Source organism: Grammomys surdaster, unplaced genomic scaffold (assembly GCF_004785775.1).
Source record: "Grammomys surdaster isolate TR1022 unplaced genomic scaffold, NIH_TR_1.0 166, whole genome shotgun sequence".
Taxonomy (NCBI): Eukaryota; Metazoa; Chordata; class Mammalia; order Rodentia; family Muridae; genus Grammomys; species Grammomys surdaster.
This window is the reverse complement of record NW_021604614.1, coordinates 14145541-14168203: the sequence shown is the minus strand read 5'-3', so window position 1 is coordinate 14168203 and position 22663 is coordinate 14145541. Positions and strand designations below refer to the sequence as shown.

Here is a 22663-nt window from a genome sequence, read left to right as displayed (position 1 = left end):
CACACACACACACACACACACACACACACACACACACACACACACACCAGTGTTGTTGTAGTAGTAGCAGTAGCAGCTGCCATCGAGGTATTTTTCAGTATTTCTCTATGGAGATTCTCTTCTCATGAACTGTCTTTATTTTTCTAGTGCTTCCTTCTAGAGATTGAAGGAAGGCACTCACATGTTTGAACAAGTGTTCTTCCACTGACCTCTGACCTCTGACCTGTAACACTCTGCCTTCTTCTTTTCTTCCTTTTTTTTTTTTTAACTTTTTGAGACAGTGTCACACTATGTAGCCCAAGCTAGTCTCAAATTTTTTCTTTCTTTCTTTCTTCCTTCCTTTCCTCCTCTCCCTCAGCCCTCCTCCTCCTCCCCCTCCTTTTTCGTTTGTTTGTTTGTTTTCTGAGACAAGAGTTTCTCTGTGGAGCCCTTGCTGTCCTGGAACTCACTCTGTAGACCAGGCTGGCCTCGAACTCAGAAATCTACCTGCCTCTGCCTCCCAAGTGCTGGGATTAAAGGCGTGCGCCACCACTGCCCGGTGCCTCTGTACAATCTTATCTAGGCCTGGATGTTTTCAGACTTACCGCTAAGCTCACCCTTGCTAGCTCTTTCTGAGCTCTGGCTGGCTGGTTCAACTCACCTGTTCTGGCTCAAACTCCTCTCCAAGCTGATTGATTCAGTCTGGCTTCTCTAAGCTTCTCCTGAATTGCTCTGCTTGGTCTCAAACTAACTCTGGTAGTCTATTCTAATCTTCTGGTTCCTTCCCATCCTCTGGTTCATTCTGCCTTCATCTCTATCTGGCTTGTTTCCTCTATAACCAGTCTCTGCATATCTGTGCTGCTAAAACTGCCCCACCTCTTCCTTCTGTTCACTTCCTGTCAGCTGGTTGTTAGCTCCCGCCTCTTAGCCTGTAGTTGACTTTATTCAATTCTGTTTACAGAAAGCTCTTGGGCTGAGCCTCACCACAACTAGAAACAGGTTTTTTGTTTTTTGTTTTTTTTTCAGTAAACTATACAATCTCTGGGTTCACAGTTTGGTCAAATATCCTGAAATACCTGGCATGATCCTAAGAGGTGTTTGTTTTGTTTCCTGAGTTACATTGTATCATCTGCCTTTTTTGTGACATTTAGGGTCCAGTGAAAGTGCATTTTTTTGTGTTTCAGTTCCCCTGCCCTGAGATTCCTGAGGAAGGGAGGGAGCTGCAGACTCCCTGAGGACCAGTCTTACTTTCCTTATCTAGAAAGTTCCCCCAGACAGAAAGTCAGGAGAACTGTGAGGTCCATTCCTTTATCAGGAACACAGCGTGTGTTTTATTTAGTTTCTTGACCTTGGAGGTGGGAGAGGCAGCCCCAGTTACTGGCCAGGAGTCAGAATCCCATCCTTCATCTGCCATGTTCCTGCTTCTGCGTGTTCCCAACATATTTTCCACATAAAGTTCCTAAGCACTGTCCCTGTACTTCTACATACTCTTTCACAGTGCGGTGCTTTAAAACACATTTGAATTACATGTATTCACTTATCTGTGTGTGTATGGGGCGGAGCCATTTTCCCTGTGGTGATCAAAGACAAGAGTGAACTCTCTCCACCATGTGGGTTCTAGGAATTGAGCTCAGACTTGGTGGCTGGTATTTTTACCTGCTGAGCCATTGTGCTGGCCCTGCAGAGAGCTTTTGAGATATTTATTTATTTTATTTAAAATATTTTAACATTCTTACTTACTTCATGTGTTTGGGTATGTTGCCTGTGCATAAGTCTGCACACTATGTGCACTCAGAGCCCCAAACTGGAATTATAAATAGTTGTAAGCTGTGACATAGGTATTGAGAATTGAACCCAGGTCCTCTGGAAGAGACACAGGTGCCTGTAATACTTGAATCCTCTCTCCAGCCTCAAAGAATTTATTTTTAATTGCATGCATATGCATACGTCCGTGTGTGGTTTTAATCCCATGCACATGTGTAAGTCTGTGTGTGGGTATGTGTTTGTGAGTGTAGGAGCCTGTGGGGGCCCAAGAGGGGATCGGATCCCCTGGAACTGGAGTTACAGATGGTTGTGTTGCCGTGTGGGTGCTGGAACTGAACTCAGGTCCTCTTGAAGAGCAGCCTGTACTCTTTTTTTTTTTTTTTTTTTTTTTTTTCGGTTTTTCGAGACAGGGTTTCTCTGTGTAGCCCTGGATGTCCTGGAACTCACTCTGTAGACCAGGCTGGCCTTGAACTCAGAAATCCGCCTGTCTCTGCCTCCCAAGTGCTGGGATTAAAAGGCATGCACCACCACTGCCCTGCCGAAGCCTGTACTCTTAACCACAAGGTCATTTCTCTAGCTTCATTTGTTTGCCTTTGAGACAGGGTCTCACTCTATAGCCCCAGGCTGGAACACACAGAGATCCCCCCCCCACCTCTGCCTCCAGTACTGGGATTAAAGGTGTGCATCACGGCACTTGGCCATTTCTCCTGCATTCATTTCCCCTTCCATGCTGGGCGTCAAACCCAGGGCCTCAGACCTCATGGGTAAACCATGTCCCAGGGAGTCGCACCCATTGTTACACTGAACAGATGTCTAATGATCTGATTGTGGACTGGGATAATGGCTCAGTGAGACAAGCATGAGGACTGGAGTTGGAATTCCCAGCATCCATGCAAAAGTAGCGTGTGGTTGTGTACACCTGTGACGCCAGTGCTGGTGGAGGCAGAGATAGGAGGATAACATGTTTGCTGCGTGCCAGCCTAGCTCTACCTTGTGAGAGAGTCTGCCTCCAGGGAATAAACGAGTCTGAGAGCAGACAATTGATGCCACATTGGCCTGTGCATGCTCGTGTGTGTGTGTGTGTGTGTGTGTGTGTACGTGTACGTGCATGTGTGCATGTGCATGCGTGTATGTATGTGTATGCATGTGAATTTACCAGGAGAGGCCAGAAGAAGCATCAGATCTGCCAGGAGCTGGAATTCTCGGCAGTTGTAAGCCACCTAACATAGGTATTGAGGACTAAGCTCCAGGCCTCTAAAAGGGCAGGAAGTGCTCTTAATTGCTGAGCCTTCTCTCTGGCCCTCTGGCCATGTTTCTGTGTTCACTTAGTCACTTAACAAAAGTGTGAAAGTGTTTCAGAGTGTACCCTGTGCGGGCACTGTTCAATGTCCTGAACTTGCAGCTGCACAGGATGGCGAAAGTCTTCCTTCTCACAGGCCTGAGAGCCCCGTGGGACAGGCAGCCAATCAGCAGGCAAGTGCCATGTCTTCCCCATGTCCTCAGCAGCAGGGAGACGCAGCCTGGCACTGTACCCAACTGCCAGAGGGCTCGCCCCACTGTACCCAGGCACCTCCCCCTCAGGCAAAGCCAGAGAGGATGTGGGAGGAGACTTTCCAGAATGAGCTGGAACAAAGTAAAGAGAATGAGTTTATTAAGTATACAGACAAACAGACAGATAGACAAACAGGAGAAAGACAATCTTAAGATATGAATACTGGCTTCTCAAGGGAATTTCACCCGCAGGTGTCTACAATGGGCATCTGTAAGATTCTTCAGCTTTCTAAGTTACAGTTCTAAAAGGATGTAGTTTATAAGATTTTGGGATTTTTTTTGGTTGTTTTTTGTTGTTGTTGTTGTTGTTGTTTTGTTTTTTAGAGACAGGGTTTCTCTGTGTAGCCCTGGCTGTCCTGAACTCACTCTGTAGACCAGGCTGGCCTCGAACTCAGAAATCTGCCTGCCTCTGCCTCCCAAGTGCTGGGATTAAAGGCGTGCGCCACCACCGCACAGCTGTTTGGTTGTTTTTTTGAGACAGGGTTTCTTTGTGTATCCTTGGCTGTCCTGGAACTCACAATACAGGCCAGGTTAGCCTCGAACTCACAGAGATCTGCCTGCCTCTGCCTCCAGAATGCTAGAGTTAAAGGCATGGGCCGTCACGGCCTGGGCTAATTTGTAAGTTTAAAAGTTAAGTTGAAATATGTTCTGGTTTACTTACTTTCTTAAAGAATTCCCTTTGGTGAATGGAATTGTAAGATGGTGTGCGTGTGTGTGTCGGTATGTGGATATGTTGGAGTGTATGGGTATGTATGTGATGTGTGTGTGTGTCGATGTATATGTTGGTGTGTGTGTTGATGTGTCAGTGTGTGTGTCAGTGTGTGTGTGTCAGTGTGTGTTGATGTGTGTCGGTATGTGTGTCGGTATATTGGTGTGTGTGTTTAAGTGTGTATGTCAGTGTGTGTGTGTGTGATGTGTGTGTAAGTGTGTGTATGCAGAGGTCAGAGGACATCATTTCACCTTTCGCCTTGTTTGAGATAGGGTCGCCCTTGTTTCTTCCTGGCCTGGATACTCCAGGATTGCTGGCTGCCGTGCTTCCAGGCGGTGCTGCCTCTCTCCTCCCCCTCCCTCTGTAGTCTGGGGATTATAAATGTGTGCTGCTGCATTTGGCTTTTTAAATTTAAGTTCTGAAGATCCAAACTCAGATCATCAGGCTTGTGTAGCAAGCTACTGTACCTGCTGGTTGTCTTCTGGGCCCTTGAAATCATAAGAAAAAGCCAGGACAGTAAGTGAACATTAAAAAAAGAAGAAGAGGAGGAGGAGGAGGAAAGAAATCACAAGGCAATTTTGAGGTTCAGTACAGATTTTGGGGTGAGTGAAGACTATTAATATGCTGAAATTCAAAGTGAACACAGCTTTCCATTCTTCATCATTAGACTGTCTTCAGGAAGGCATTTAAGCAGGTGATTTCTGCTTTGTCGGTTGCACTGAAATTTCTCAAGACTGTCAGCAGGAGGGGCATCCTGGATCATAGCAGGAGGGGCTTCTTCTTTTCTCCGGTACCGTGATGGACTAAAGACATAGAAGCCAGGGTGGAGAAAGGGTGGGGTCGGGGGATGAGCGTGAGCCTCTCAGAAGAACTGAGCTTGGGGAAGGGAAGCCTCCCAGCCAGTGTGTGAGTAACAGGAAGTACCCCAACAAGAGGGACCGAGTGTGGCGGAGGCTTCAGGCAAAGGCCTGCCATGGTCTCAGTGATGTTAGGGCATTTTTATGGTTCCCTGTAGAAGGAGGTGGAGGCAGAAGACATCTCTGCAGGCAGAGACGGCTGGGAGCCATGTTGTGTCTAGAGATGTGGAAGCTGGTCCTGAGAGGAACAGAGTTTAAAGGCAGAACATTCAGAATCACCTGTGTGGATTATGGTTTATACACTTTAGTGATTAACTCTGAGTCACCAGTAAAATATGTCACATTAAGGGAAGGAATAAAAGCACCTGGGGGAAGAAATAAGAAAACATTTTGAGTCCAGATTTGAATTTTCCGCTACATGCTTCCTGCATCTTCTATTCTGTGGGAATCCGTGCCTGTCTGAAGAAGGCGGTCTTGTGAATGTGTCTGTCCCTGAATGTGACTGTGTAACTGTGTCTTTCGTATATTCTGTCAGTTGTGTGACCACATGTGTCTCCTGGGTGACCATGTCTGTCCCCCACAAAGGATTTCTGTCTTCAGTAGAACAGCAACACAAGCATCAAAGGGGAAGGGATGGGACACTCTACATCTTGTCCAGAATTTTATAAGGATTGATTAAGTCACTGGCTCCAACTGACCCCAGACGACAGCAGTAATACAGACGTCACTGCTTATCAACCGGTATCCATGAATGGATATTCATTTCAGAAGGTTGCTTTCAGCAAAGGACACACATGCATTGTTGTGGGTCGGGGGCATGGAAGAGTCCTTGAGATCACAGCTATGTGTTGGCTTAGGCTGTAAAAGCTGATTACATGGGAAATCCAAAGCAAGTAAGGTTAAGTTACTACATTGTTTTTTTAAAGGCTGACTAAACATGCAGGCCGAGCACACAGTGGGATAGCCCTTATTCTTGTTTTTTTTTTTTTTTTGTTTTTTGAGATAGGGTTTTACTGTGTAGCCCAGGCTGGCCTTGAACCCTTCACCCCCTTAAAGGCTGGCTGCTGGGAATGACAGGTGTGTGGCGCCATGCTAGATATCCTTGGGAAGAACTCCTTTTTTTCTGCCTGTGCATCCCGGAATAGTCTGTGGAGAGCAGGGTCGGCTTCTTTGAGTTCTCTGTGAAATTGTACTGGCTTTTACTTTTGGACACTTCGTCCTCTGCTCTCACCAGCCTTTGATTTCTCTAAGAGTCCACAGCTCTTCTGGTATTTACACGTGGGCCTTATTCTGAGACTGCACAATAGTACCGTTGGTCATCTGGTATTTACGCATGGGCTTTATTCTAAGACTGGGCTGTAGTACCGTTGGTGACTGCCAGCCAGACCGCAGGGACATGTCTGGTGGGATTGGGGTTTCCTGTTGCCTCTTGTACACTGAAATACTGAGTTCCAAAAATAAGTGGCCCTAAAAACCCCACCTTTTTGACCTGGGCTAGGCTGCTCTCTGAGCACCCTGGGGCCTGGTTTGGGCTCTACTCCCCATCACCAGGTTTCAGGGACCTCAAGTGCTTCTTTGTCCCGCCCCTCCAGGCAGTCACTCGCAGACCCAAGGTGGCTCCCACCAAGAGGATGAGCAGGTTCCTGAAGCACTTCACAGTGGTCGGGGATGACTACCACACGTGGAACGTCAACTACAAGAAGTGGGAGAATGAGGAGGACGAGGAGGAGCCAGCGCCTACATCAGCGGAGGCCGAGGGCGGCGCTGCGGGTACAGATGCTGAGGCTGGCTCTGTCTCCACACCCAGGCCGTCCCTGGACTTCAGGACCAGGCTAAGGAAACTCTTCAGTTCCCACAGGTTTCAGGTAAGAGAGTGAGGGGTCACCAGGTCCCTAAGGTAGAAGCCCCCTGTGCCACTGCCACCCTGGTGCCCCACAGGTGATTTCTCAGCTTCTTGCACGTGCCATGCTCCGTGGTCTGACCTGCATTAACAGTGGGGGAGGGGTTGTGCTGTGACCTGTCCCACCAAGGGGTAGGATTTGGGCATGACAAAGAAGAATGTGCAGATCCATGCTGCAACTTTGAACACATGACCTGAGTGGACAGGCCAGACAGGGAAGGTCCCGGTTGCGTGTGCTGCCAGATAGCTGAACTGTCCAGCATAGCCAGCCGTGTAGACAGATGGGAGGCTGTGGGAGGGAGGAGGGAGAGACGGGGTGGTTACTTGAGGAAGATGGGATTTCCTTTTGCGGTGGTGGTGGAAATACACTAGAACTAGACAGTGGTGGTGGCTGCACAGCCTTGTGACTGTACCCACTGCCACAGATCTTCATGGCAACCTATGAATGGTTACTTGAGGTTAGTTATTTTCATTGTGAATAATTGGCCCATGTGTATGCTCAAAGTACACTACGAAAGAAGTATTCATTCCAGAGTGCCTGCTTCTGGACCAGGGCATGAGGGTCCCCTGCTCTTCAAGCTCAGCACCATGCCTGGCCCTGACCCCAGAACACGTGGGGAAAGCGCTTGTTGTGCAAGCATGAGGGCCTGAGTTTGATTCCCCAGCCCCCAGGGAAGATGTCAGATGTGGCAGTCCATGCCAGGAATCCCAGCACTAGGAGGTAGACAGAGAAGGTTCCTTGGGGTTCCCTGGCCAGTTGGGGAGACCCAGGTTCCATGAGAGATTCTGTCGCAGAGTTAAATGGAGAGTAACCGTAGACACGAATGTGGGTCTCTGATTTTTACATGTATGCAAACACACACACACACACACACACTCGCGTGCGCACCTGGTTCTCACTGTCACCACCTCTCTGCAGATGCTGCCACAGGGAGAGAAAGGGGACTTCCTGGCTTCAGAGAGAAACAGTTGAGTTGAACTCAGTGGAAGCCAACTGTTTCAACATTGCGAAGGGCAATTTTTTCAAAAAGATTTTTCATTTGTATGTGTATGTGTGCACCATTTGTATGCTGGAGAACTCAGATGTAAGTTGGGGGTGTCTGATCCCCTGAAGCTAGAATTCCAGGTGGTCATAAGTCACCTGAGGGGGTGGTTCTAGGAACTGAACCTAGGTCCTTTGTGAGAGCAAAGAGCATTCTTAACCCCCGAGCCAGCTCTGCAGCCCCATGAACAAGGGCAAGTGTTTGTCTCTGCTCTGAGGTGGCAAGCAGGTGTCTAGAAGCTGGGCTGCCTCCAGGAGGATGTAAGAGACCAAAGAATGCATAGGGACAGTCACGGCTCCTGGTGAGTCCAGTACCACAGGGAGGCACTTGGGGGATGCCACTCTGGGCATCAGAGTCCAAGTCCCATCTGGAAGCAGGGAGAGACAGCCTCGGTCTCACTATGAACACTGTTCTTAGGGAGAAAAAAAATTGTCTTTTCTCCCACTTAAAGTGAGCCAACAACCCAGCATCCTTTGCGTCTTGCCAGCCCCTCTGTGGCTATGGCAGGAAACATGGTATTATGTTGTTGGGGTTGAAATCCCAAACCTGCAATTTCAGAGCAAATGGAGGGAGCCTGTTTCCTTCCAGCTGTAAAGGGAGCCCCAGAGGCTCCCCTCCCCACACACCTCCCCAGATGTCCCTGCCTCTAGAAGGGACTCATCCCTCCCACTCTGCCTGCCAGGCTTGGGTCTGACTCTCAGAAAGGTATTTGTTTGAGGGGATAGTGTTCCACCTACTGCGGATGGCAGACAAATGCTGCCTAGCCTGTTAGATGTCCCCGGCAGGCAGAAATTGGGAGTCGAGGTAGTCAGTGATCGTCATGTGACACTCAGGGCTGAGCGTAGTAGGTTCTATGGGGGGGAGGGCATGTTTCAGACAGAGGCTTGAGTTGGTCAAGGGCCTGGTATGGAAAGAGACTGAGGCCTGAGTAGGGGGTGGGGAAGGGGTACAAGGGTCCTGTGCAGAAAGCAGCAAGGTTGCTCACCGAGGCAGGGGCTGCCGGGGACAGGCTGTGTGGGGGCGCCATGACCAGACTGGTTAAAGTTGTGAGATGGAAGCCAGATGGGATGGCGGGGGCCAGGGGTTCAGGACATCCTACTTGCTGTCTGCTGGTAGGATCTGCAGGACAGTGATAGAGCGTGCTGTCACTTGTCACACGAGATGGCATAATCAGGAGAAGACATTGGATGAGCCAGCCTCCAGGGAAGGCAGACCTGAGATGGGTCTGGTCCTTTCATCTTGATCAAGGGGCAGCCAGAGCTCAAGCCCTCAGCTCAGCTGGCTTCATAAGCCCATTGTCCCTCAGAGACCAGTGTGTGGCCAGCTACTGAGGCTTTGGTGCCAGTGCAGACTGGTGGAACTCTGCAGTTGGCACCCCACAGGGCAGGGTGTGGGTTAACAAAGGGATGTGACCTTCCCTACCACACAAAGCAGCCAGGTGGAGGGGCCGTGTGTCTTTTCTTGGTCTTTCTTTCTCGATTCTAACTTCAGGTGACTTGTGAAATAAATCATTGGAAGGTGACTATTTCTGTGGTGTGTCATGCCCAGGGTACTGTCGGGCTGCCACTAGCCAGTTCAAGTCTTCTTGTCACTGTCCAGCCTGCCCCCCAGGAAGCCCAGGCTGCACTGGACCTGAGGCTCATGCCTGCACGCCTCCACACCTGTGCACAGACCCATGCTTCATGCCGTGGGGTGACTGTGGTGAGCCTGTTCTCAATACGGCTGTGCTTTGGCTTTCTGTCATGGGAATTTGCTGATTCTTCTGGCTCTAAATGAGCGAAGAAATAAAAACAAAAACAGAATCCAGGCTGGGAAAGTGGTTCTGTCAGGAAAGTGCTCTACAAATAAGAGGACCCGCGTTCCCAGCCCGGAACTCAGGCTTTAAAAAAAAAGACACAAGAACCCGAGGAAAGACGGGCTCACTGGCTGGCCCGTCTGGTGAGCCTGTGTCAGTGAGAGAGTCTGTCTCAAAACATAGGATCAGACCATGTGTGGTGCACACTTGGAATCCTAGCAATCGGGAGGCAGAGACAGTCGGATCTTTGTGAGTTCAAGGCCAGCCTGGTCTATGTAGGAACCTCCAGGCCAGCCAAAACTACATAGTGAGATCTTGTCTCAACAAGGGAAAAAACTCAACAAGGAAAAAAAAAAAAAGGCAAGGTGAGGACTCCTGGGGCTCTTTGGCCTCCCCACAGGACACAGGAAAACACACAAAGAAAAAAACCTAAAACCCCTCCACCCCATCCCACCATTAGTGACCACACCTCCACCCTACTCTGTCACCTGCCCTTCCCCCATTCCAGCAGGTCACAACCCCACCCCCATCCTTCCACTCTCCAGGAAGCCCCACCTTCCCCCCCTTGCCCGGTCCATGCAGGGTGGATGTGTCACACACTAGGATGAGCCTGCTTTGCCCACTGGGTGAGAACACTGCCACCCCACTCCCTGAGGACAGGCAAGCTTTGCAAGGGTCGGGAGTGGGGGTTCCCTTCTGGAACTCAAGAGTCCCAAGGCTGGGCTGTGTCAAATAACTTATTGAGCATCTGTTCTGTGTCCACCCCAGCAATAGTGAGCCACAGAAACAGGAAAGGAAACGTAAAACTCTTATTTGCCATTTAAGAGGTGACATTAGCTTTGAGAGTCAGTACTGGAGAAACAGACTGGGTGACCAAGGGGCAGGGACTGGGAGAGATGGTGGGACCCTAAGGGAGAGGTGTTCCCCAAGCTCCCCACAGGGCACTCCCAGGGTTCCTGAGAATGAAGGAGGCCCCACCCCGCCCTCCTAGCCTCTTGCTCCTCCTCCCTCCAGGTCGTCATCATCTGCCTGGTGGTCCTGGACGCCCTCCTGGTGCTTGCTGAGCTCCTCCTGGATTTGAAGATCATTGAGCCAGATGAGCAAGACTACGCAGTCACGGTAGGAACAAGGCGCAGACACGCGTGACTGAGCTGCAGCCCCAGGCCTATTTTAGATCCTCCTGCCTCAGCTTCCCAAGTGCTGGGGTTGCAGCGTATCTATTTGAAGACAGGGTCTTGTTGGGTAGCCTTGATCTTGAACCTTCAATCCTGGTCTCAGCTTCCCAAGTACTGGGACGATAGCCAGGGCTGGCCAGAGATGTTTAGGTGTGGCACTGCCTAGTTATCTCTAAAGGGTGGAGACCTTGTCCTTGATGGTGACACTGCTCCTTGCTCGCTGTCCCCGTAGGCGTTCCACTACTTGAGCTTTGCTATCCTGGTCTTCTTCATGTTGGAGATTTTCTTTAAAATCTTTGTCTTCCGCTTGGAGTTCTTCCACCACAAGTTTGAGATCCTGGACGCCATCGTGGTGGTGGTGTCTTTCGTCCTTGACCTCGTCCTCCTGTTTAAAAACCACCACTTTGAAGCACTTGGTCTGCTGATCCTGCTTCGGCTCTGGAGAGTGGCCCGGATCATCAATGGTGCGTCTCCTGGGCTACATGGGGGTCCGTGTGCTGTGGTGGGCACTGAGGTGGCACTACAGTCACCAGATACCCGGGATCTCATCCCTGGTCTGTGTCGTGGCTGCCGCCTCTTGGGCATCAGGAGCAGTGAGTGATGGTAATATCTGGTGACGAGTGTTACCTCTAGCTGCCAACTGTGCTTGCTCAGAAGCCATTTCACACTCCTCTGCCCGCGCTTTCCAGAAGGTGGTCAGGGAAGCGTGGGACTTGTGCCCAGGGCAGCACTTGAGGGCATCCTCCGAGAGGGACAGACAGAGCACTCTGGGGTGACGACTCTACCTCAGGGTCCCCACATGGAGCAGGTCAGGCAGCACAGGTGAAGGCATAGGAGCTCCCACAGGCCCCGAGTGACCCTCCTGCTGCAGACACTCCTCAGCATTTCTTGGCTTCCGTCTCTAGAGAGGACACCCAGGGCCGTCTGGCTCTGTCCAAGTCCAAGTGCTGCCCCTGGCGCCTGTGTCTGAGGAGCCGTGGTTCCCTGGGTCTGTGGCTGGCTGGCAGCTAGAGCCGTTCTGTCCTGTTCAGTAACCACAGCAGTCGCCTTGAGCTGTCCCCCTCAGTTCTGCTGCAGAGGGCTCAGGGAACCTAGATGCTGAGGCAGGCTTGGGAAGCCTGTCATGAGAGGGTGGCAATGGGGCCTGTGTTTGGGGTGGGTGTGTCACCTGACGGGGCTGGTACGTCATGTAGCACAGCCCACTCCGTCAGGGCCTGCAGGTAAAATGGGCCTCTGGGGCTGTGGGATGGCAGGTGGCCACCACTAAGCAAATTCAGCTCTGGGGAGAAGAGAAAAGCAAAGCAGACAAGGAAGAATCCTGTGGTGGGTGGAGACAGAGGTGATAGGCTAGTAACACAGAGGGGTCAAATGAATGTATCAAAGAGACAGATGTAAAGGGTTTATTCAGTGTACCACAGTGCAGCCACAGTGAGTGGTTCCCTGAGGGGGTGCCTGGGCTGAGAGGGCTGGAAGCCTCACACTGCAGCTGGGCAGGTAACTGTTGCACTCTTGGGCCTCTCTGGCCTGCATCCGAGAGGCAGTACTGTGGGTCACTGGAGCCATGTAGGCATCCCAAGTCAGCAGTCAGATGCCAATCCATCAGGGCCGTGCTACAGCACGGGGGTCCCTGCTTTAGCTTCTGGCCTTTTTATCGCCACACTCTGGACTCTGACCAGGGAAGACAAGCAACTTTCAGTTGCTGCTAGGGACACTTGTCCCTGGGGGACAGGAACACAGCTAGCCTGTAGAGACCCTGCAGCCATGCGCCAAGCTGCCGACTCCTGAGCTCAGAAGTAACAATGTTGCCTTCCTCATGGGCACAGCAGTGACAGCTGTCTCTACATTGCCCAAAACTCTGTGCGAGTCAGAACACAAGTCTCGGGGCTGACACTTGACACTAGGCTTCATGATCCAAGTTTAAGCTGTAGGACACATGGTGAAAGGACAGACAGACTTCCTATGCTGTCCACAGGCACTCTGTGGTGCACATGCACCCACTCCTCCCAAATCCCCTCTCGCACATGTTTAAGACTTCAGCTGTTGCGCCATCAAAACCCTCCCCTCCGTTCTAGGCATCATCATCTCTGTGAAGACGCGCTCGGAACGGCAGATCCTGAGGTTAAAGCAGATAAACATCCAACTGGCCACGAAGATCCAGCATCTGGAATTCAGCTGCTCCGAGAAGGTAAGACTCAAATGGTCCCCTCAGCACACACTGACCCCACGCCTGTAGCTCCTCCTTCTTGGTCTTTTCAGTGTAGGCTCCAAGAGCCAGGTCCAGTCCCTCCTCTGGGTGACTTATTCCTGCTATCACTGCCCAGGGCCCTTCCTGAAAGCCTTCAGTAGGCAGAATGCCAGACTGGCTCAGGGCACTACCTAGTATGTGTCTGCTTTTACAACAGGAACAAGAGATTGAGCGGCTCAACAAGCTGCTGAGACAGAACGGACTTCTCGGGGACGTGAACTAGCCTTCCAGATGCCCCACCTAGAGGAGCTGGGCTGTGGCCAGACAACGTGTGGTGTGGAGTCCAGTCCCCATCTCTGCCTTGGCTTGCACTCCGGGATGCTGGGCACACATCTTTACTGGTGCTGCTGCCTCCTCGGTGTCCACGCCATACGCCTGCAGCAAAGGAATCGTAACCTTTTCTCAAGCTGGACTCTACTGTCGCTCGGGAGTGATCCAGGAAGCTGGGCTTGTAAAACCAGCTTAATGCACATCCTGAAAGGACCTGGAGCTGGCACCCTGTACCAGCACATTCTGGAAAACCTTTCTCTACTAGATGGTCCACAGCTTTTCCTGCTGCATTCCCTAGGGAGCCATCATGGTACCCAGGCCCTCCTCTGCAGCATCCAGCTGTGCCATCAGCTTCACGCTGGCTCTGTACCCACCAGCATTTCTCAGTTACTGTACAGTTAATGTATAAAGTCAGTGCTCTCCTTCCCCGAGGCTCGCCCACCACATTTTCTCCTTGGTGGCAGCCACAGCAGCCCACCAGTTATATAGCCAGCTCATGGCAGGGCCCCAAGACTGCCCTGTAATTAGCATGATCTTGGGGTACAATCCCCTTGTGGGCATACAGTTTTACACAGCCTCTTGCTGCTTTGTACTTCTCAAATGCTGATGGGATTCTGAAGACAACTCCCACTAGCCCAGGGACGGTACACCGAGGAGGCTCTCCATGCATTGCTACGTCAGGCTCTGTTCCCGCCCATCGCCCAGAGATGATGTGGCCTTTGACCTGTATGTGCAGGGTGCTGGACCATCCTACCCAACACCGTAGCCCAGCAGAGTAAAGTTCCTGAGAGGGAAAAGGCAGTGGAGTGGGGCGGGGGGAGGAGGCAGCCAGGTTCCTGTCCTCCTGAGTCCAGGATGGGTACTCACTTCTGCGAGGGCCACCTTGTCACACAAATGGGAAGAAGAAGCTGAAGGGCAGCCTGGCATTGATGGTGGGTGGAGCGCGGAAGCCTGCCTCTGCAGGGGCTGACACATCCACAAATGTCACTGCAGTGGAGATGACGACGGTCCTCTCAGGCCCTGGGAGGGGCTGTAAGGAAAAGACAGAGCCGACACCCTCATCACCTCCCTCACTCATCAGCCCTCATGGTGGTCAGCCTCCCTAAGGCACGAACGTGGCTGAGGAGGAGCACTGTGCAGCTGAGCACTCTGCCACAGACTACGCTGGTCCAGCAGCGGCAACCATGGTTCAGTGTTCACAGAACTGTGACTGCTGTCGCCTTTCTCTCTAAGTACAAGTTAAAGAATGATCAGGAAATTAAGTTTTAAGACTCAAAATCAAGTTAGGCATGATGGTGCCTGCCCGTTAATGCTCAGGAGCCTGAGGCCAGCCTGGGCTACGTGAGAAGACCCAGCAGGCACAGCAGCATGTGGGAGCTGTGACGTGAGGACGGCCAGCTCAAGCCCCAGCCCCAAGACCCCGCTGTAAAGGACCTGAGTTCCAGAGAGAGATGATAATCTTTCATCCCAAGTAATAAACTTTTCCCATCCCCCTTGCTGTCATCAGGCCTTCTGTCTCTATCTCCTCATTTTGTTTTGCTGTGGTTAATTTCTCTCAGTGTGAGGCTGGAGGCTGTCCCAGAGTAAGAACGGGTCTATGCTGTTCTGTGTGGTGGTGCACCTTTAATCCCAGCACTCAGAAAGCAGAGGCTGGTGGATCTCTGAGTTCAAGGACAGCCAAGGCTACACAGAGAAACCCTGTTTTGGGGAAAAAAAAAGAAAAGAATAGGCCTACTCCTGGGCAGCACGCCAGCCCCCTACCTCTGGGATTGAGATGAGCCGGGCAGTGACATTTACTATCCTGGCCTGGGGGTTCAGCAGGGACCCATACTTAGTCCACTTCACTTCTATACCCAAAGCCACAGGAAGCTGGCAAGAGTCCTGCAAGAGAAAACCAGATCAAACCAGAATATTACACAATCACAAGTCAGACTAACTCTGCAGTTGAGCATTTTAATTATAAAATGTTTCCCAATTACAGAATGTTCGGAACACTAGGGTGAACGTGTGATACAAGTTCAGGTATAAGCAACTTCACAGAGGCCGAGTGACTAAAGCAGCCTGTGCTACAAGTGCCACCCCACCAGCTCCTCCTCTTCCCAAAGCCAGTCACTGCGGATTTGTCACTACCCAGTGGTGGGACTCTCAGGGCCTCAACCAGTCCTCATCCACCTCAGAGATGTTTCTGGGCACTGGGTGGGGGTCAGCAGGGAAGACAGAATTTAACAGTGAAAAGACGAACTTGCTTGTATCTGGTGTTAGAATGCAAACAGGAAACAAGCATTCTTTCATAGAATTTTACCTTCTAGCAAGCAGTGAAGATACATCTTGGGGGGGGGGGATGGCTCTGCAGTTAAGAGCTACTCTTACAGGGCCACCTGGCTTCAGTCCCAGCACCCACACAGCAGCTCACAACCACCTATAACTCCAGTTCTAGGAGACCCAACACCCCCTTCTAGCCTCTGCAGGAACCAGGCACCACATAGTGCACAGATATACACGCACTCACACACATTTTTCCTTATCTTAAAAAGACAGCTGGGTGGCACAAGCCTTTCCTCTCAGCACTTGGGAGGCAGAAGCAGGCAGATCTCGGAGTCTAAAGCCAGCTGATCTGTAGCTGGCGGTAGAGTCAGTGTCTGTATGTTACCAAAGGTAACAGTGCAGGGTAGCAGTGGTGCACACCTTTATTCCCAGCACTCAGGAGGCAGAGGCAGTCAGATACTTGAGTTCCAGGACAGCCAGGGCTACATAGAGACCCTGTCTCAAACAATAAAACAAAGGTAGTAATAGTGCATCATCTTTGCTGAGGTAAATGGAGTTAGGTCTCCCAGCCTTCCTCTTGCTAAGAACTGGAACTGCAGGAGCTGCAGTGGGGAGGAGGGGCGCCTAAGCTACAGTACTTGCCTGGATGTTTCAATTTCCACATGTATTCTTCTAAATTATGTCCTGGCTTAAAAAGCCAGCAGACCTGCTAAACTGGGGTCTGCCAAAAGCAGTCGCGGGATTCCTTAGCTTACAAGTGTCATTTAGAAACCTTGTCCCTGTGCTGGCCTGCCAATATCCCGTTGCTAGGAGCTGCTACAGGTGCAGTGGGTGTGAACAGCAGATGCCCTGGGCCTGCTTCCCCTGGCACTAATGACTGGTGTCTTTACCCAGTGCCAGGAAGCTAAGAGCCATACCCCAGGTTCACTGGAGGCTGAGCGCTCCTTGGAATGGGGATCTGGTGAGGTTCCTCTCCCCACTGAGCCACTCCTTATAAATATACAAAGCAGATAATGAGAGGCCTGAAGCAGCTGAGACAAGAACTAGCTGGGCAATTAGGGGAGAATGGAGCGCACACCTCCGCTGGGGATGGCCCACGCTTTGCTGCTAAGACAAAAGGAGGAGGTGGGCAGAGGAGTCACGTGTGACCAGGAAGCTATTTGTAGGATGTCAGCTTCCATTAAACTCTTTGGGGAACTTTGGAGTTGAAAGAGCTCATGTGGGGGTGGGCTGCCATCACAGCCCAGAGGGCATGGAATGGAAGTAGTGGAGACAGGAGGCTACGCCCCATGTCTCTCATGTCACCAGATGCCCGAGGAAGGATGACTGCATCACTGCCACCCAAGCTGACTGACCTGCACTGGAGGACTGCAGGAAGGTCTGGAGTGCCTAATGTCCTGGGTTTTGGAATATTTGCACAGCCATGATGACTGAGAAACTTCTGAGGCTGGACAGGAAATATACTGTTCACGTCCACCTCACACAGACAAGCTAGAGATATTTCAGTGAGCCCAAGTTTTGACTGTAGCCACTACATGAGGCCATTGGTGGTAACGTGTTGGCACTAAAAAGTTTCAGATTTAGATGTCACTTTTTTGGGTTAGATTTCTCAACCATGTTTGACTATGGTGGTCACTTGTGCTTCCAGTTTATGGAGTGACCACTGTGTCCAGCCAACAGCCAAACAAACAACCCTCTGGAACAACCCTGAGTGGTCAGTGATCCTGTTTCTGGAGGGCTCTAGTAGGCCCAAGCATGACAAACATGGCTCTGGCAGCCCTTACTCTTGATCCTCTCTACCTTGTTAAATCCCTTATAAATTTCCACTTGCCTATGGGCCTTGTCCATTTCCTCTCTGTCCAGAGGCAGTCTTTTGTCCCAACAGGGCAAATATCGAGCCCCCAACCCCTTGTTCCTTTTCCCTTCTCCCTCACCCTCTAACTCCTGTCTCTGTTTCTTATTCTCTGCCCTTTGTCCCTCTGGGGCAAATAAATCTCCTTTGTCCTGAGAACTGGTCTTGGGGTGTCCTATGCTGATTCTGATCCTTTCAGTTTCCAAAGGGAAGCAAACAGAGGCTTGAAAACCACTGATGAAAGGCATCGTGAGGAAGAGCAGAGCTGGGAACCAACCCAGCTTGTCTGCAGGGCCCCCCTTTCCCCCCCCCGCCATGCATCCCTAGCTGCCTGTGGTCCACCTGGAGGGGGACGGCACACTAGCAGGTGGCCAGCAGCCTCTCACACTCTTACCTTCATGTTGGAGGAGTAGGTGACAAAGTGCACAGGCACCCAGTCCTGCACATCCTGGGCCTGGGAGTTCCCAAACGCAGCCACATAGTCAGGGAAGGCCTGGCCTCTCAGCAGGTCCTGCATCTTCTGTGCCAGAAGCCCACACGGGATGGTGCCTGTCAACCTTTGGGAAGGAAAGAGAGTCCAACAGAGGGAGGCACTGACAACCTCCAAAACACATCAGCCTCTATTCTTCTATCCTTCCTTCCTCCAGCTGCTAACATGACCCTGACTGGGGCATCCTGGTCATGGAGATAGCCCAAAGCAGCTTCCCAACCTGTCCCACCTCTCCTTCTCTCCCTCCCTCCCATCCCCCCTCCGAATGTTGTGCCACGGGCAGAAGCCAGGCCACACAATGGCTTCCCATATCCTGTCCTCCTGAAGCATGCTGGAACACCACATCCACAGGAGGGAACCAGGGTTTGTCTGGGCTCCTGCATCCTGGCATCCTGTGGCAGAGTGTTCAGTGGAACTCTTAGGAAGCAACACTAATCTGAGAGCTGAGCTTGCAATCAAACTAATAACAGTCACTCCAAAGATGTGGGAAGGGCATGGGGGGGGGGGGAAATGAAAGGTACAAAGAGAAGGGTTTGTACAGTGTAGAATTCAGCAACAAAAGACAAAGATCCATAAAGGCCATTACGGTACTCAGGAGGCTGAGGGGGAGGGCCAGGAGTTTGAGCCTGCCCTGAGCTGTGTAGGGAGGCCTTGCCTCTATAGCACAGTCCGGCTTACTTTCAGTTGTTCTGTTGTGCTGTGTGTGTAATAAAAATTAAAAATCCAGAAATAGGAAGGGTTTTCAGAGGAAACATTTTGCTCAGAGCTCAAATACTGTTTGCTAATTGAACCTTATGCATGATGCGCCAAGCCCTGAGGTCAGCCTTGGCTGTGTGAGGGAAGAGGAAAGGCTAAAATTGAAGGCTGTGTGCTCTCTTTGCTAAGGCACTCACCTGAGTTGACAGCCAGACTGCACATTGTAGCCAAAGAGCACGGGGGCCCGGAGTCCCTCGCTGGCAAGGCAGTCCTGCTCGCCTGTGCTACGAAGAATAGTAAACTGGCCTTGTCTGTTCATTGTCTGAATTATCCCAGACATTCACAGACTGTTAAGGGACAGTCAACAGTTCCAGAGCAGCCAGACTGTTTGGGAAGAAGATGGCATCATGCGTGCCATGAGGCAAGAGTGAGATGCAAGCTCCCCCAGGCCCCTGGCCTGTTACCAGGAGGGGGCAAAACATGCCAGTCAATCTCTTCCTTGATTGGCTCATCTTCCAAACTAATTCCAGCCAGCTGTGGTGGGCAGGCCCGTAATCAAGCTCCTCAAAAGGCTAAGGAGGGTTGCACATTTGAGCAACCTGACCTACATGTGAGTTGTGGGTGCCATGCCAGTCAGGGCAACCTGCCGGAAGCTTGTTTCAAAATGAAGTGTAAGGAGTGTGCTGAGGCACAGCTCGGTGGAAGAGCGCTCGCCTAGTATCTCAAGACCTGATTTAAATCCTCACCAATGTGAACTGGCCGGGTATGCCAGGCACAGGCACAGGCCTGTGGTCAAGAGGCTGAGACAGGAGGATACTGAAGTCAAGACCAGGCCTCGGCCAGCCTGAGACTTGAAGCAACGCCAATGAGTGACCTTTGATCCCAGCACTCAGAGGCAAGGCGAAAGGATCTGTGTGAGTTTGAGGCCAGCCTGGTCGACATAGTGAGTTCCAGTACATAGCAAGAGAGACTTTCTCAAGAACACAAAACCAAAAGTGAATAAATAAATCAAGAGTCAAACCCTTCTGCCTCCATCTGTCCTTTTAAACGCACTACCATCTTTCCCAAAGCACCAGACTCTACTTAAACCCAGCCACATTTCAGTGGCCCGGAGTGGCCCGTCAGGTATCTCCTCCTCATGGGCTACCCACATCCCCCTTGGCAACAAATGGGAGCACAGCCCACCCATGCAGACAGAGAAGGTGACCTTCTCCACAGACCCTCAAAAAGGATACCCCTTCTGAGGCTGAAAGCCAGCGGCCAGCGGGAGTCCCACCCTGTAACCAGGATTACCGCTGAGAGGAACGGGCTTGGTGCCATGCTGAAAGACAAGGGGATGACCTGTGCCACATTATTTAGGTAAGAGTGGGGGCAACACAGTGCTCTCACTGTAACATCTGGAAGAGCAGCTCCCTCTGTTCTCAAGTATAAATAGATCCCGGAGAGTGGGAGGACAGCACTCTGTGAGTCTGCAAGGCACGGGACAGCACCCGGCTTCCAGGCAAACCCCACCCACCGGCTACTGCAGTGCAGGCTGGGAGCTGGGTCATGCTTCTAGATTGACAGTGCTGCCCCCAGAAGCCAGGCTTTCCTCAATTTGGCATCCACGCAGAACTCTCAAACTCACCTGAATAAATTGAATCTCAAACTTCTGCTCCAGGAGACTCACTGTGCTGCTCAGTGTCCCCAGAACGAGGGAGAGGCCAGCTTCCAGGATCTGGCCTGAGGCTGTGTACAGCAGACTGTACTTCACCTGGGAGAGAATGGGGCTCAGCAGCCATGTTACCAACTCTAATGAAGCAGCCACAGAAAAGCGGCACCCCCAAGACTGTTGTCCAATCACATCACTCTTGTCCCCTTAGCGTCCCAGTGAACAGCCACCTCAACCTCTCTGAGCCCAGGTTTTTGACATTTTAGATCACCTGATTCAAGCACAACGGGAACAGCCTACTTCTGCAGAAGAAATGAGTCCAATCAAATAAATGGTGGTGATAATAAACTCTACTTGTAGTGCATGTAGTGAGTGTGTTGTGTGTCCACGCGTGCACATACAGAGGCCAGAGGCTAGAGAATGACAGTGGTATCTTCCTCTGTAACTCTCTGCCTGAACCACAAGCTCTCAATTTCAGTGAGGTTGCTGAACAGTGCACTCTTGGGATCTGCCTGTCTCTGTCCCCTAATGCCGGGGTTATAACCTGGTGTAGTAGCCATGCTTGGCTTTTTACATGGGTGCTGGGGATTTGAACTCAGGTCCTCATGCTTGTGGAACAAACATTCTTACTCCACTGAGCCATCTTCCTAACCATGGACAAGAAAATTTTGATGTATTCTTACAAGGTGTTAGATTTATGGAGACATATAAAGACCTGTCCTCTGATGAGAGAGGAGAGCAGCAGAAGCAACTACAGGCCAGACAAAGAAAAGTATCAGCACAGTATGGACCAGAGTCCCCTCTGGAAGGTATGCAGTTCCCCTGTAGCCAACAGGCTGGGGCCAGGCAGTTGGACCAGGACTGCAGAGGCACACTGGATGCCTACCTGGAGAACAACGTTGCTGCAGAGTCTGTCTTGTCCAGTGCTGACCAGAGACGGCCGCAGGACACCATGGCCTTCTAACTGGGTCAGTGTGTGATTCAGAGACCGATACATTACAGACTGGATCTTGATGGAGACCTGAGAGGAGAAGTATCCTTGGTTATGAGGCTACCACATGTGACATAAAGCATAGGTGACCCTATTACAGCACCCAGAGCCTAAAATGAACACTTTCACTTATAGTGACAGCAACTGTAAAGCGCAGGACACACACACTGCCATACACTGTTCACACTGTGAACTCACTTTTGCAAGAATGCAGGTATTTCTTTGCAAACACACACACATACATACATCTTCAAAGGAAACTCATAAAGTGTGATCTAAGATGGCTATTCATCACAGACGTGGAAACAACCTGGAAGTCCATCAGCTGAGAAATGGACCAGTGTCAAGTGTCCATCTACACAAGGAACATGACTCATATATAAAAACCAAATCCCCAAACATGCTACTGCATGGGCGAATCTTGAAAACATCAAATGTAAAAAAATCAGACACCAGGGACTGGAGAGATGGCTCAGCAGTTTAGAGTACTGACTGCTCTTCCAGAGATTCTGAGTTCAATTCCCAGCAACCACATGGTGGCTCACAACCATCTGTAATGTGATCTGATGCCCTCTTCTGGTGTGTCTGAAGACAGCTACAGCATACTCTTTAATAAATAAATAAATCTTAAAACAAAGAAACCAGCCACCAAAGGCCACATATACTGCAGATTCCACTCAATATGGGATGTCCACACAGGCAAATGGACAGAAACCGAAGTGGTCATCAGGGACTGGAGCAGAATTGAGAAACCTATGGAGGGATGACAAAGGGATATTGGAATTTTTTTTTAAGATTTATTTATTTATTTCATGTATGTGAGTACACTGTAGCTATCTTCAGACACACCAGAAGAGGGCATCGGATTCCATTACAGATGGTTGTGAGCCACCATGTGGTTGCTGGGAATTGAATTCAGAACCTCTGGAAGAGCAGTCAGTGCTCTTAACTGCTGAGCTATCTCTCTAGCCTGATATTAGAATTCTTTTTTTTTTTTTTTTTTTTTTTGGTTTGGTTTTTCGAGACAGGGTTTCTCTGTGTAGCCCTGGCTGTCCTGGAACTCACTCTGTAGACCAGGCTAGCCTCAAACTCTCGAACTCAGAAATCCGCCTGCCTCTGCCTCCCAAGTGCTGGGATTAAAGGCGTGCGCCACCACTGCCCGGCTTGGAACTCTTAAGAGTGATGAAAACCTCCTAGAGTTAGACCACAGAGACGCTGGCACAACCTTGTGACGACACTAAAGGCCACAGCATTGGTCACTTTGACAGAGTGGCCAACATGTGGGAGAAGAGGGTTTACCACCCAGCACCAAAGAAGGGGAAGACTGCATGGCACATTACAAATATACAATTCCACAGCATGGCCAACTGTGCATGTGTGTAAACACACACACACACACACACACACACACACACACACACACACACACA

The 22663-nt window shown here is 50.8% G+C and overlaps 2 protein-coding genes across 3 annotated transcripts in view; one reads left to right on the top strand and one right to left on the bottom strand.

Moving 5' to 3' along the window:
- The window catches only part of Hvcn1 (hydrogen voltage gated channel 1), a 33008-nt gene extending 18214 nt beyond the window's left edge, over positions 1 to 14794 (top strand). For both annotated transcript variants that reach the window (XM_028766260.1, XM_028766261.1), the window contains 5 exons: positions 6453 to 6725; positions 10613 to 10717; positions 11006 to 11237; positions 12846 to 12958; positions 13176 to 14794. In XM_028766260.1, coding sequence (XP_028622093.1) covers positions 6453 to 6725; positions 10613 to 10717; positions 11006 to 11237; positions 12846 to 12958; positions 13176 to 13241 — 789 coding nt within the window. In that variant the 3' untranslated portion in view covers positions 13242 to 14794. The remainder of the gene's footprint in view (positions 1 to 6452; positions 6726 to 10612; positions 10718 to 11005; positions 11238 to 12845; positions 12959 to 13175) is intronic.
- The window catches only part of Tctn1 (tectonic family member 1), a 28551-nt gene continuing 18045 nt past the window's right edge, over positions 12158 to 22663 (bottom strand). The window contains 7 exon segments of the mRNA XM_028766262.1: positions 12158 to 14318; positions 15050 to 15169; positions 17800 to 17962; positions 18789 to 18938; positions 19827 to 19912; positions 20219 to 20344; positions 21129 to 21263. Coding sequence (XP_028622095.1) covers positions 14175 to 14318; positions 15050 to 15169; positions 17800 to 17962; positions 18789 to 18938; positions 19827 to 19912; positions 20219 to 20344; positions 21129 to 21263 — 924 coding nt within the window. The 3' untranslated portion in view covers positions 12158 to 14174.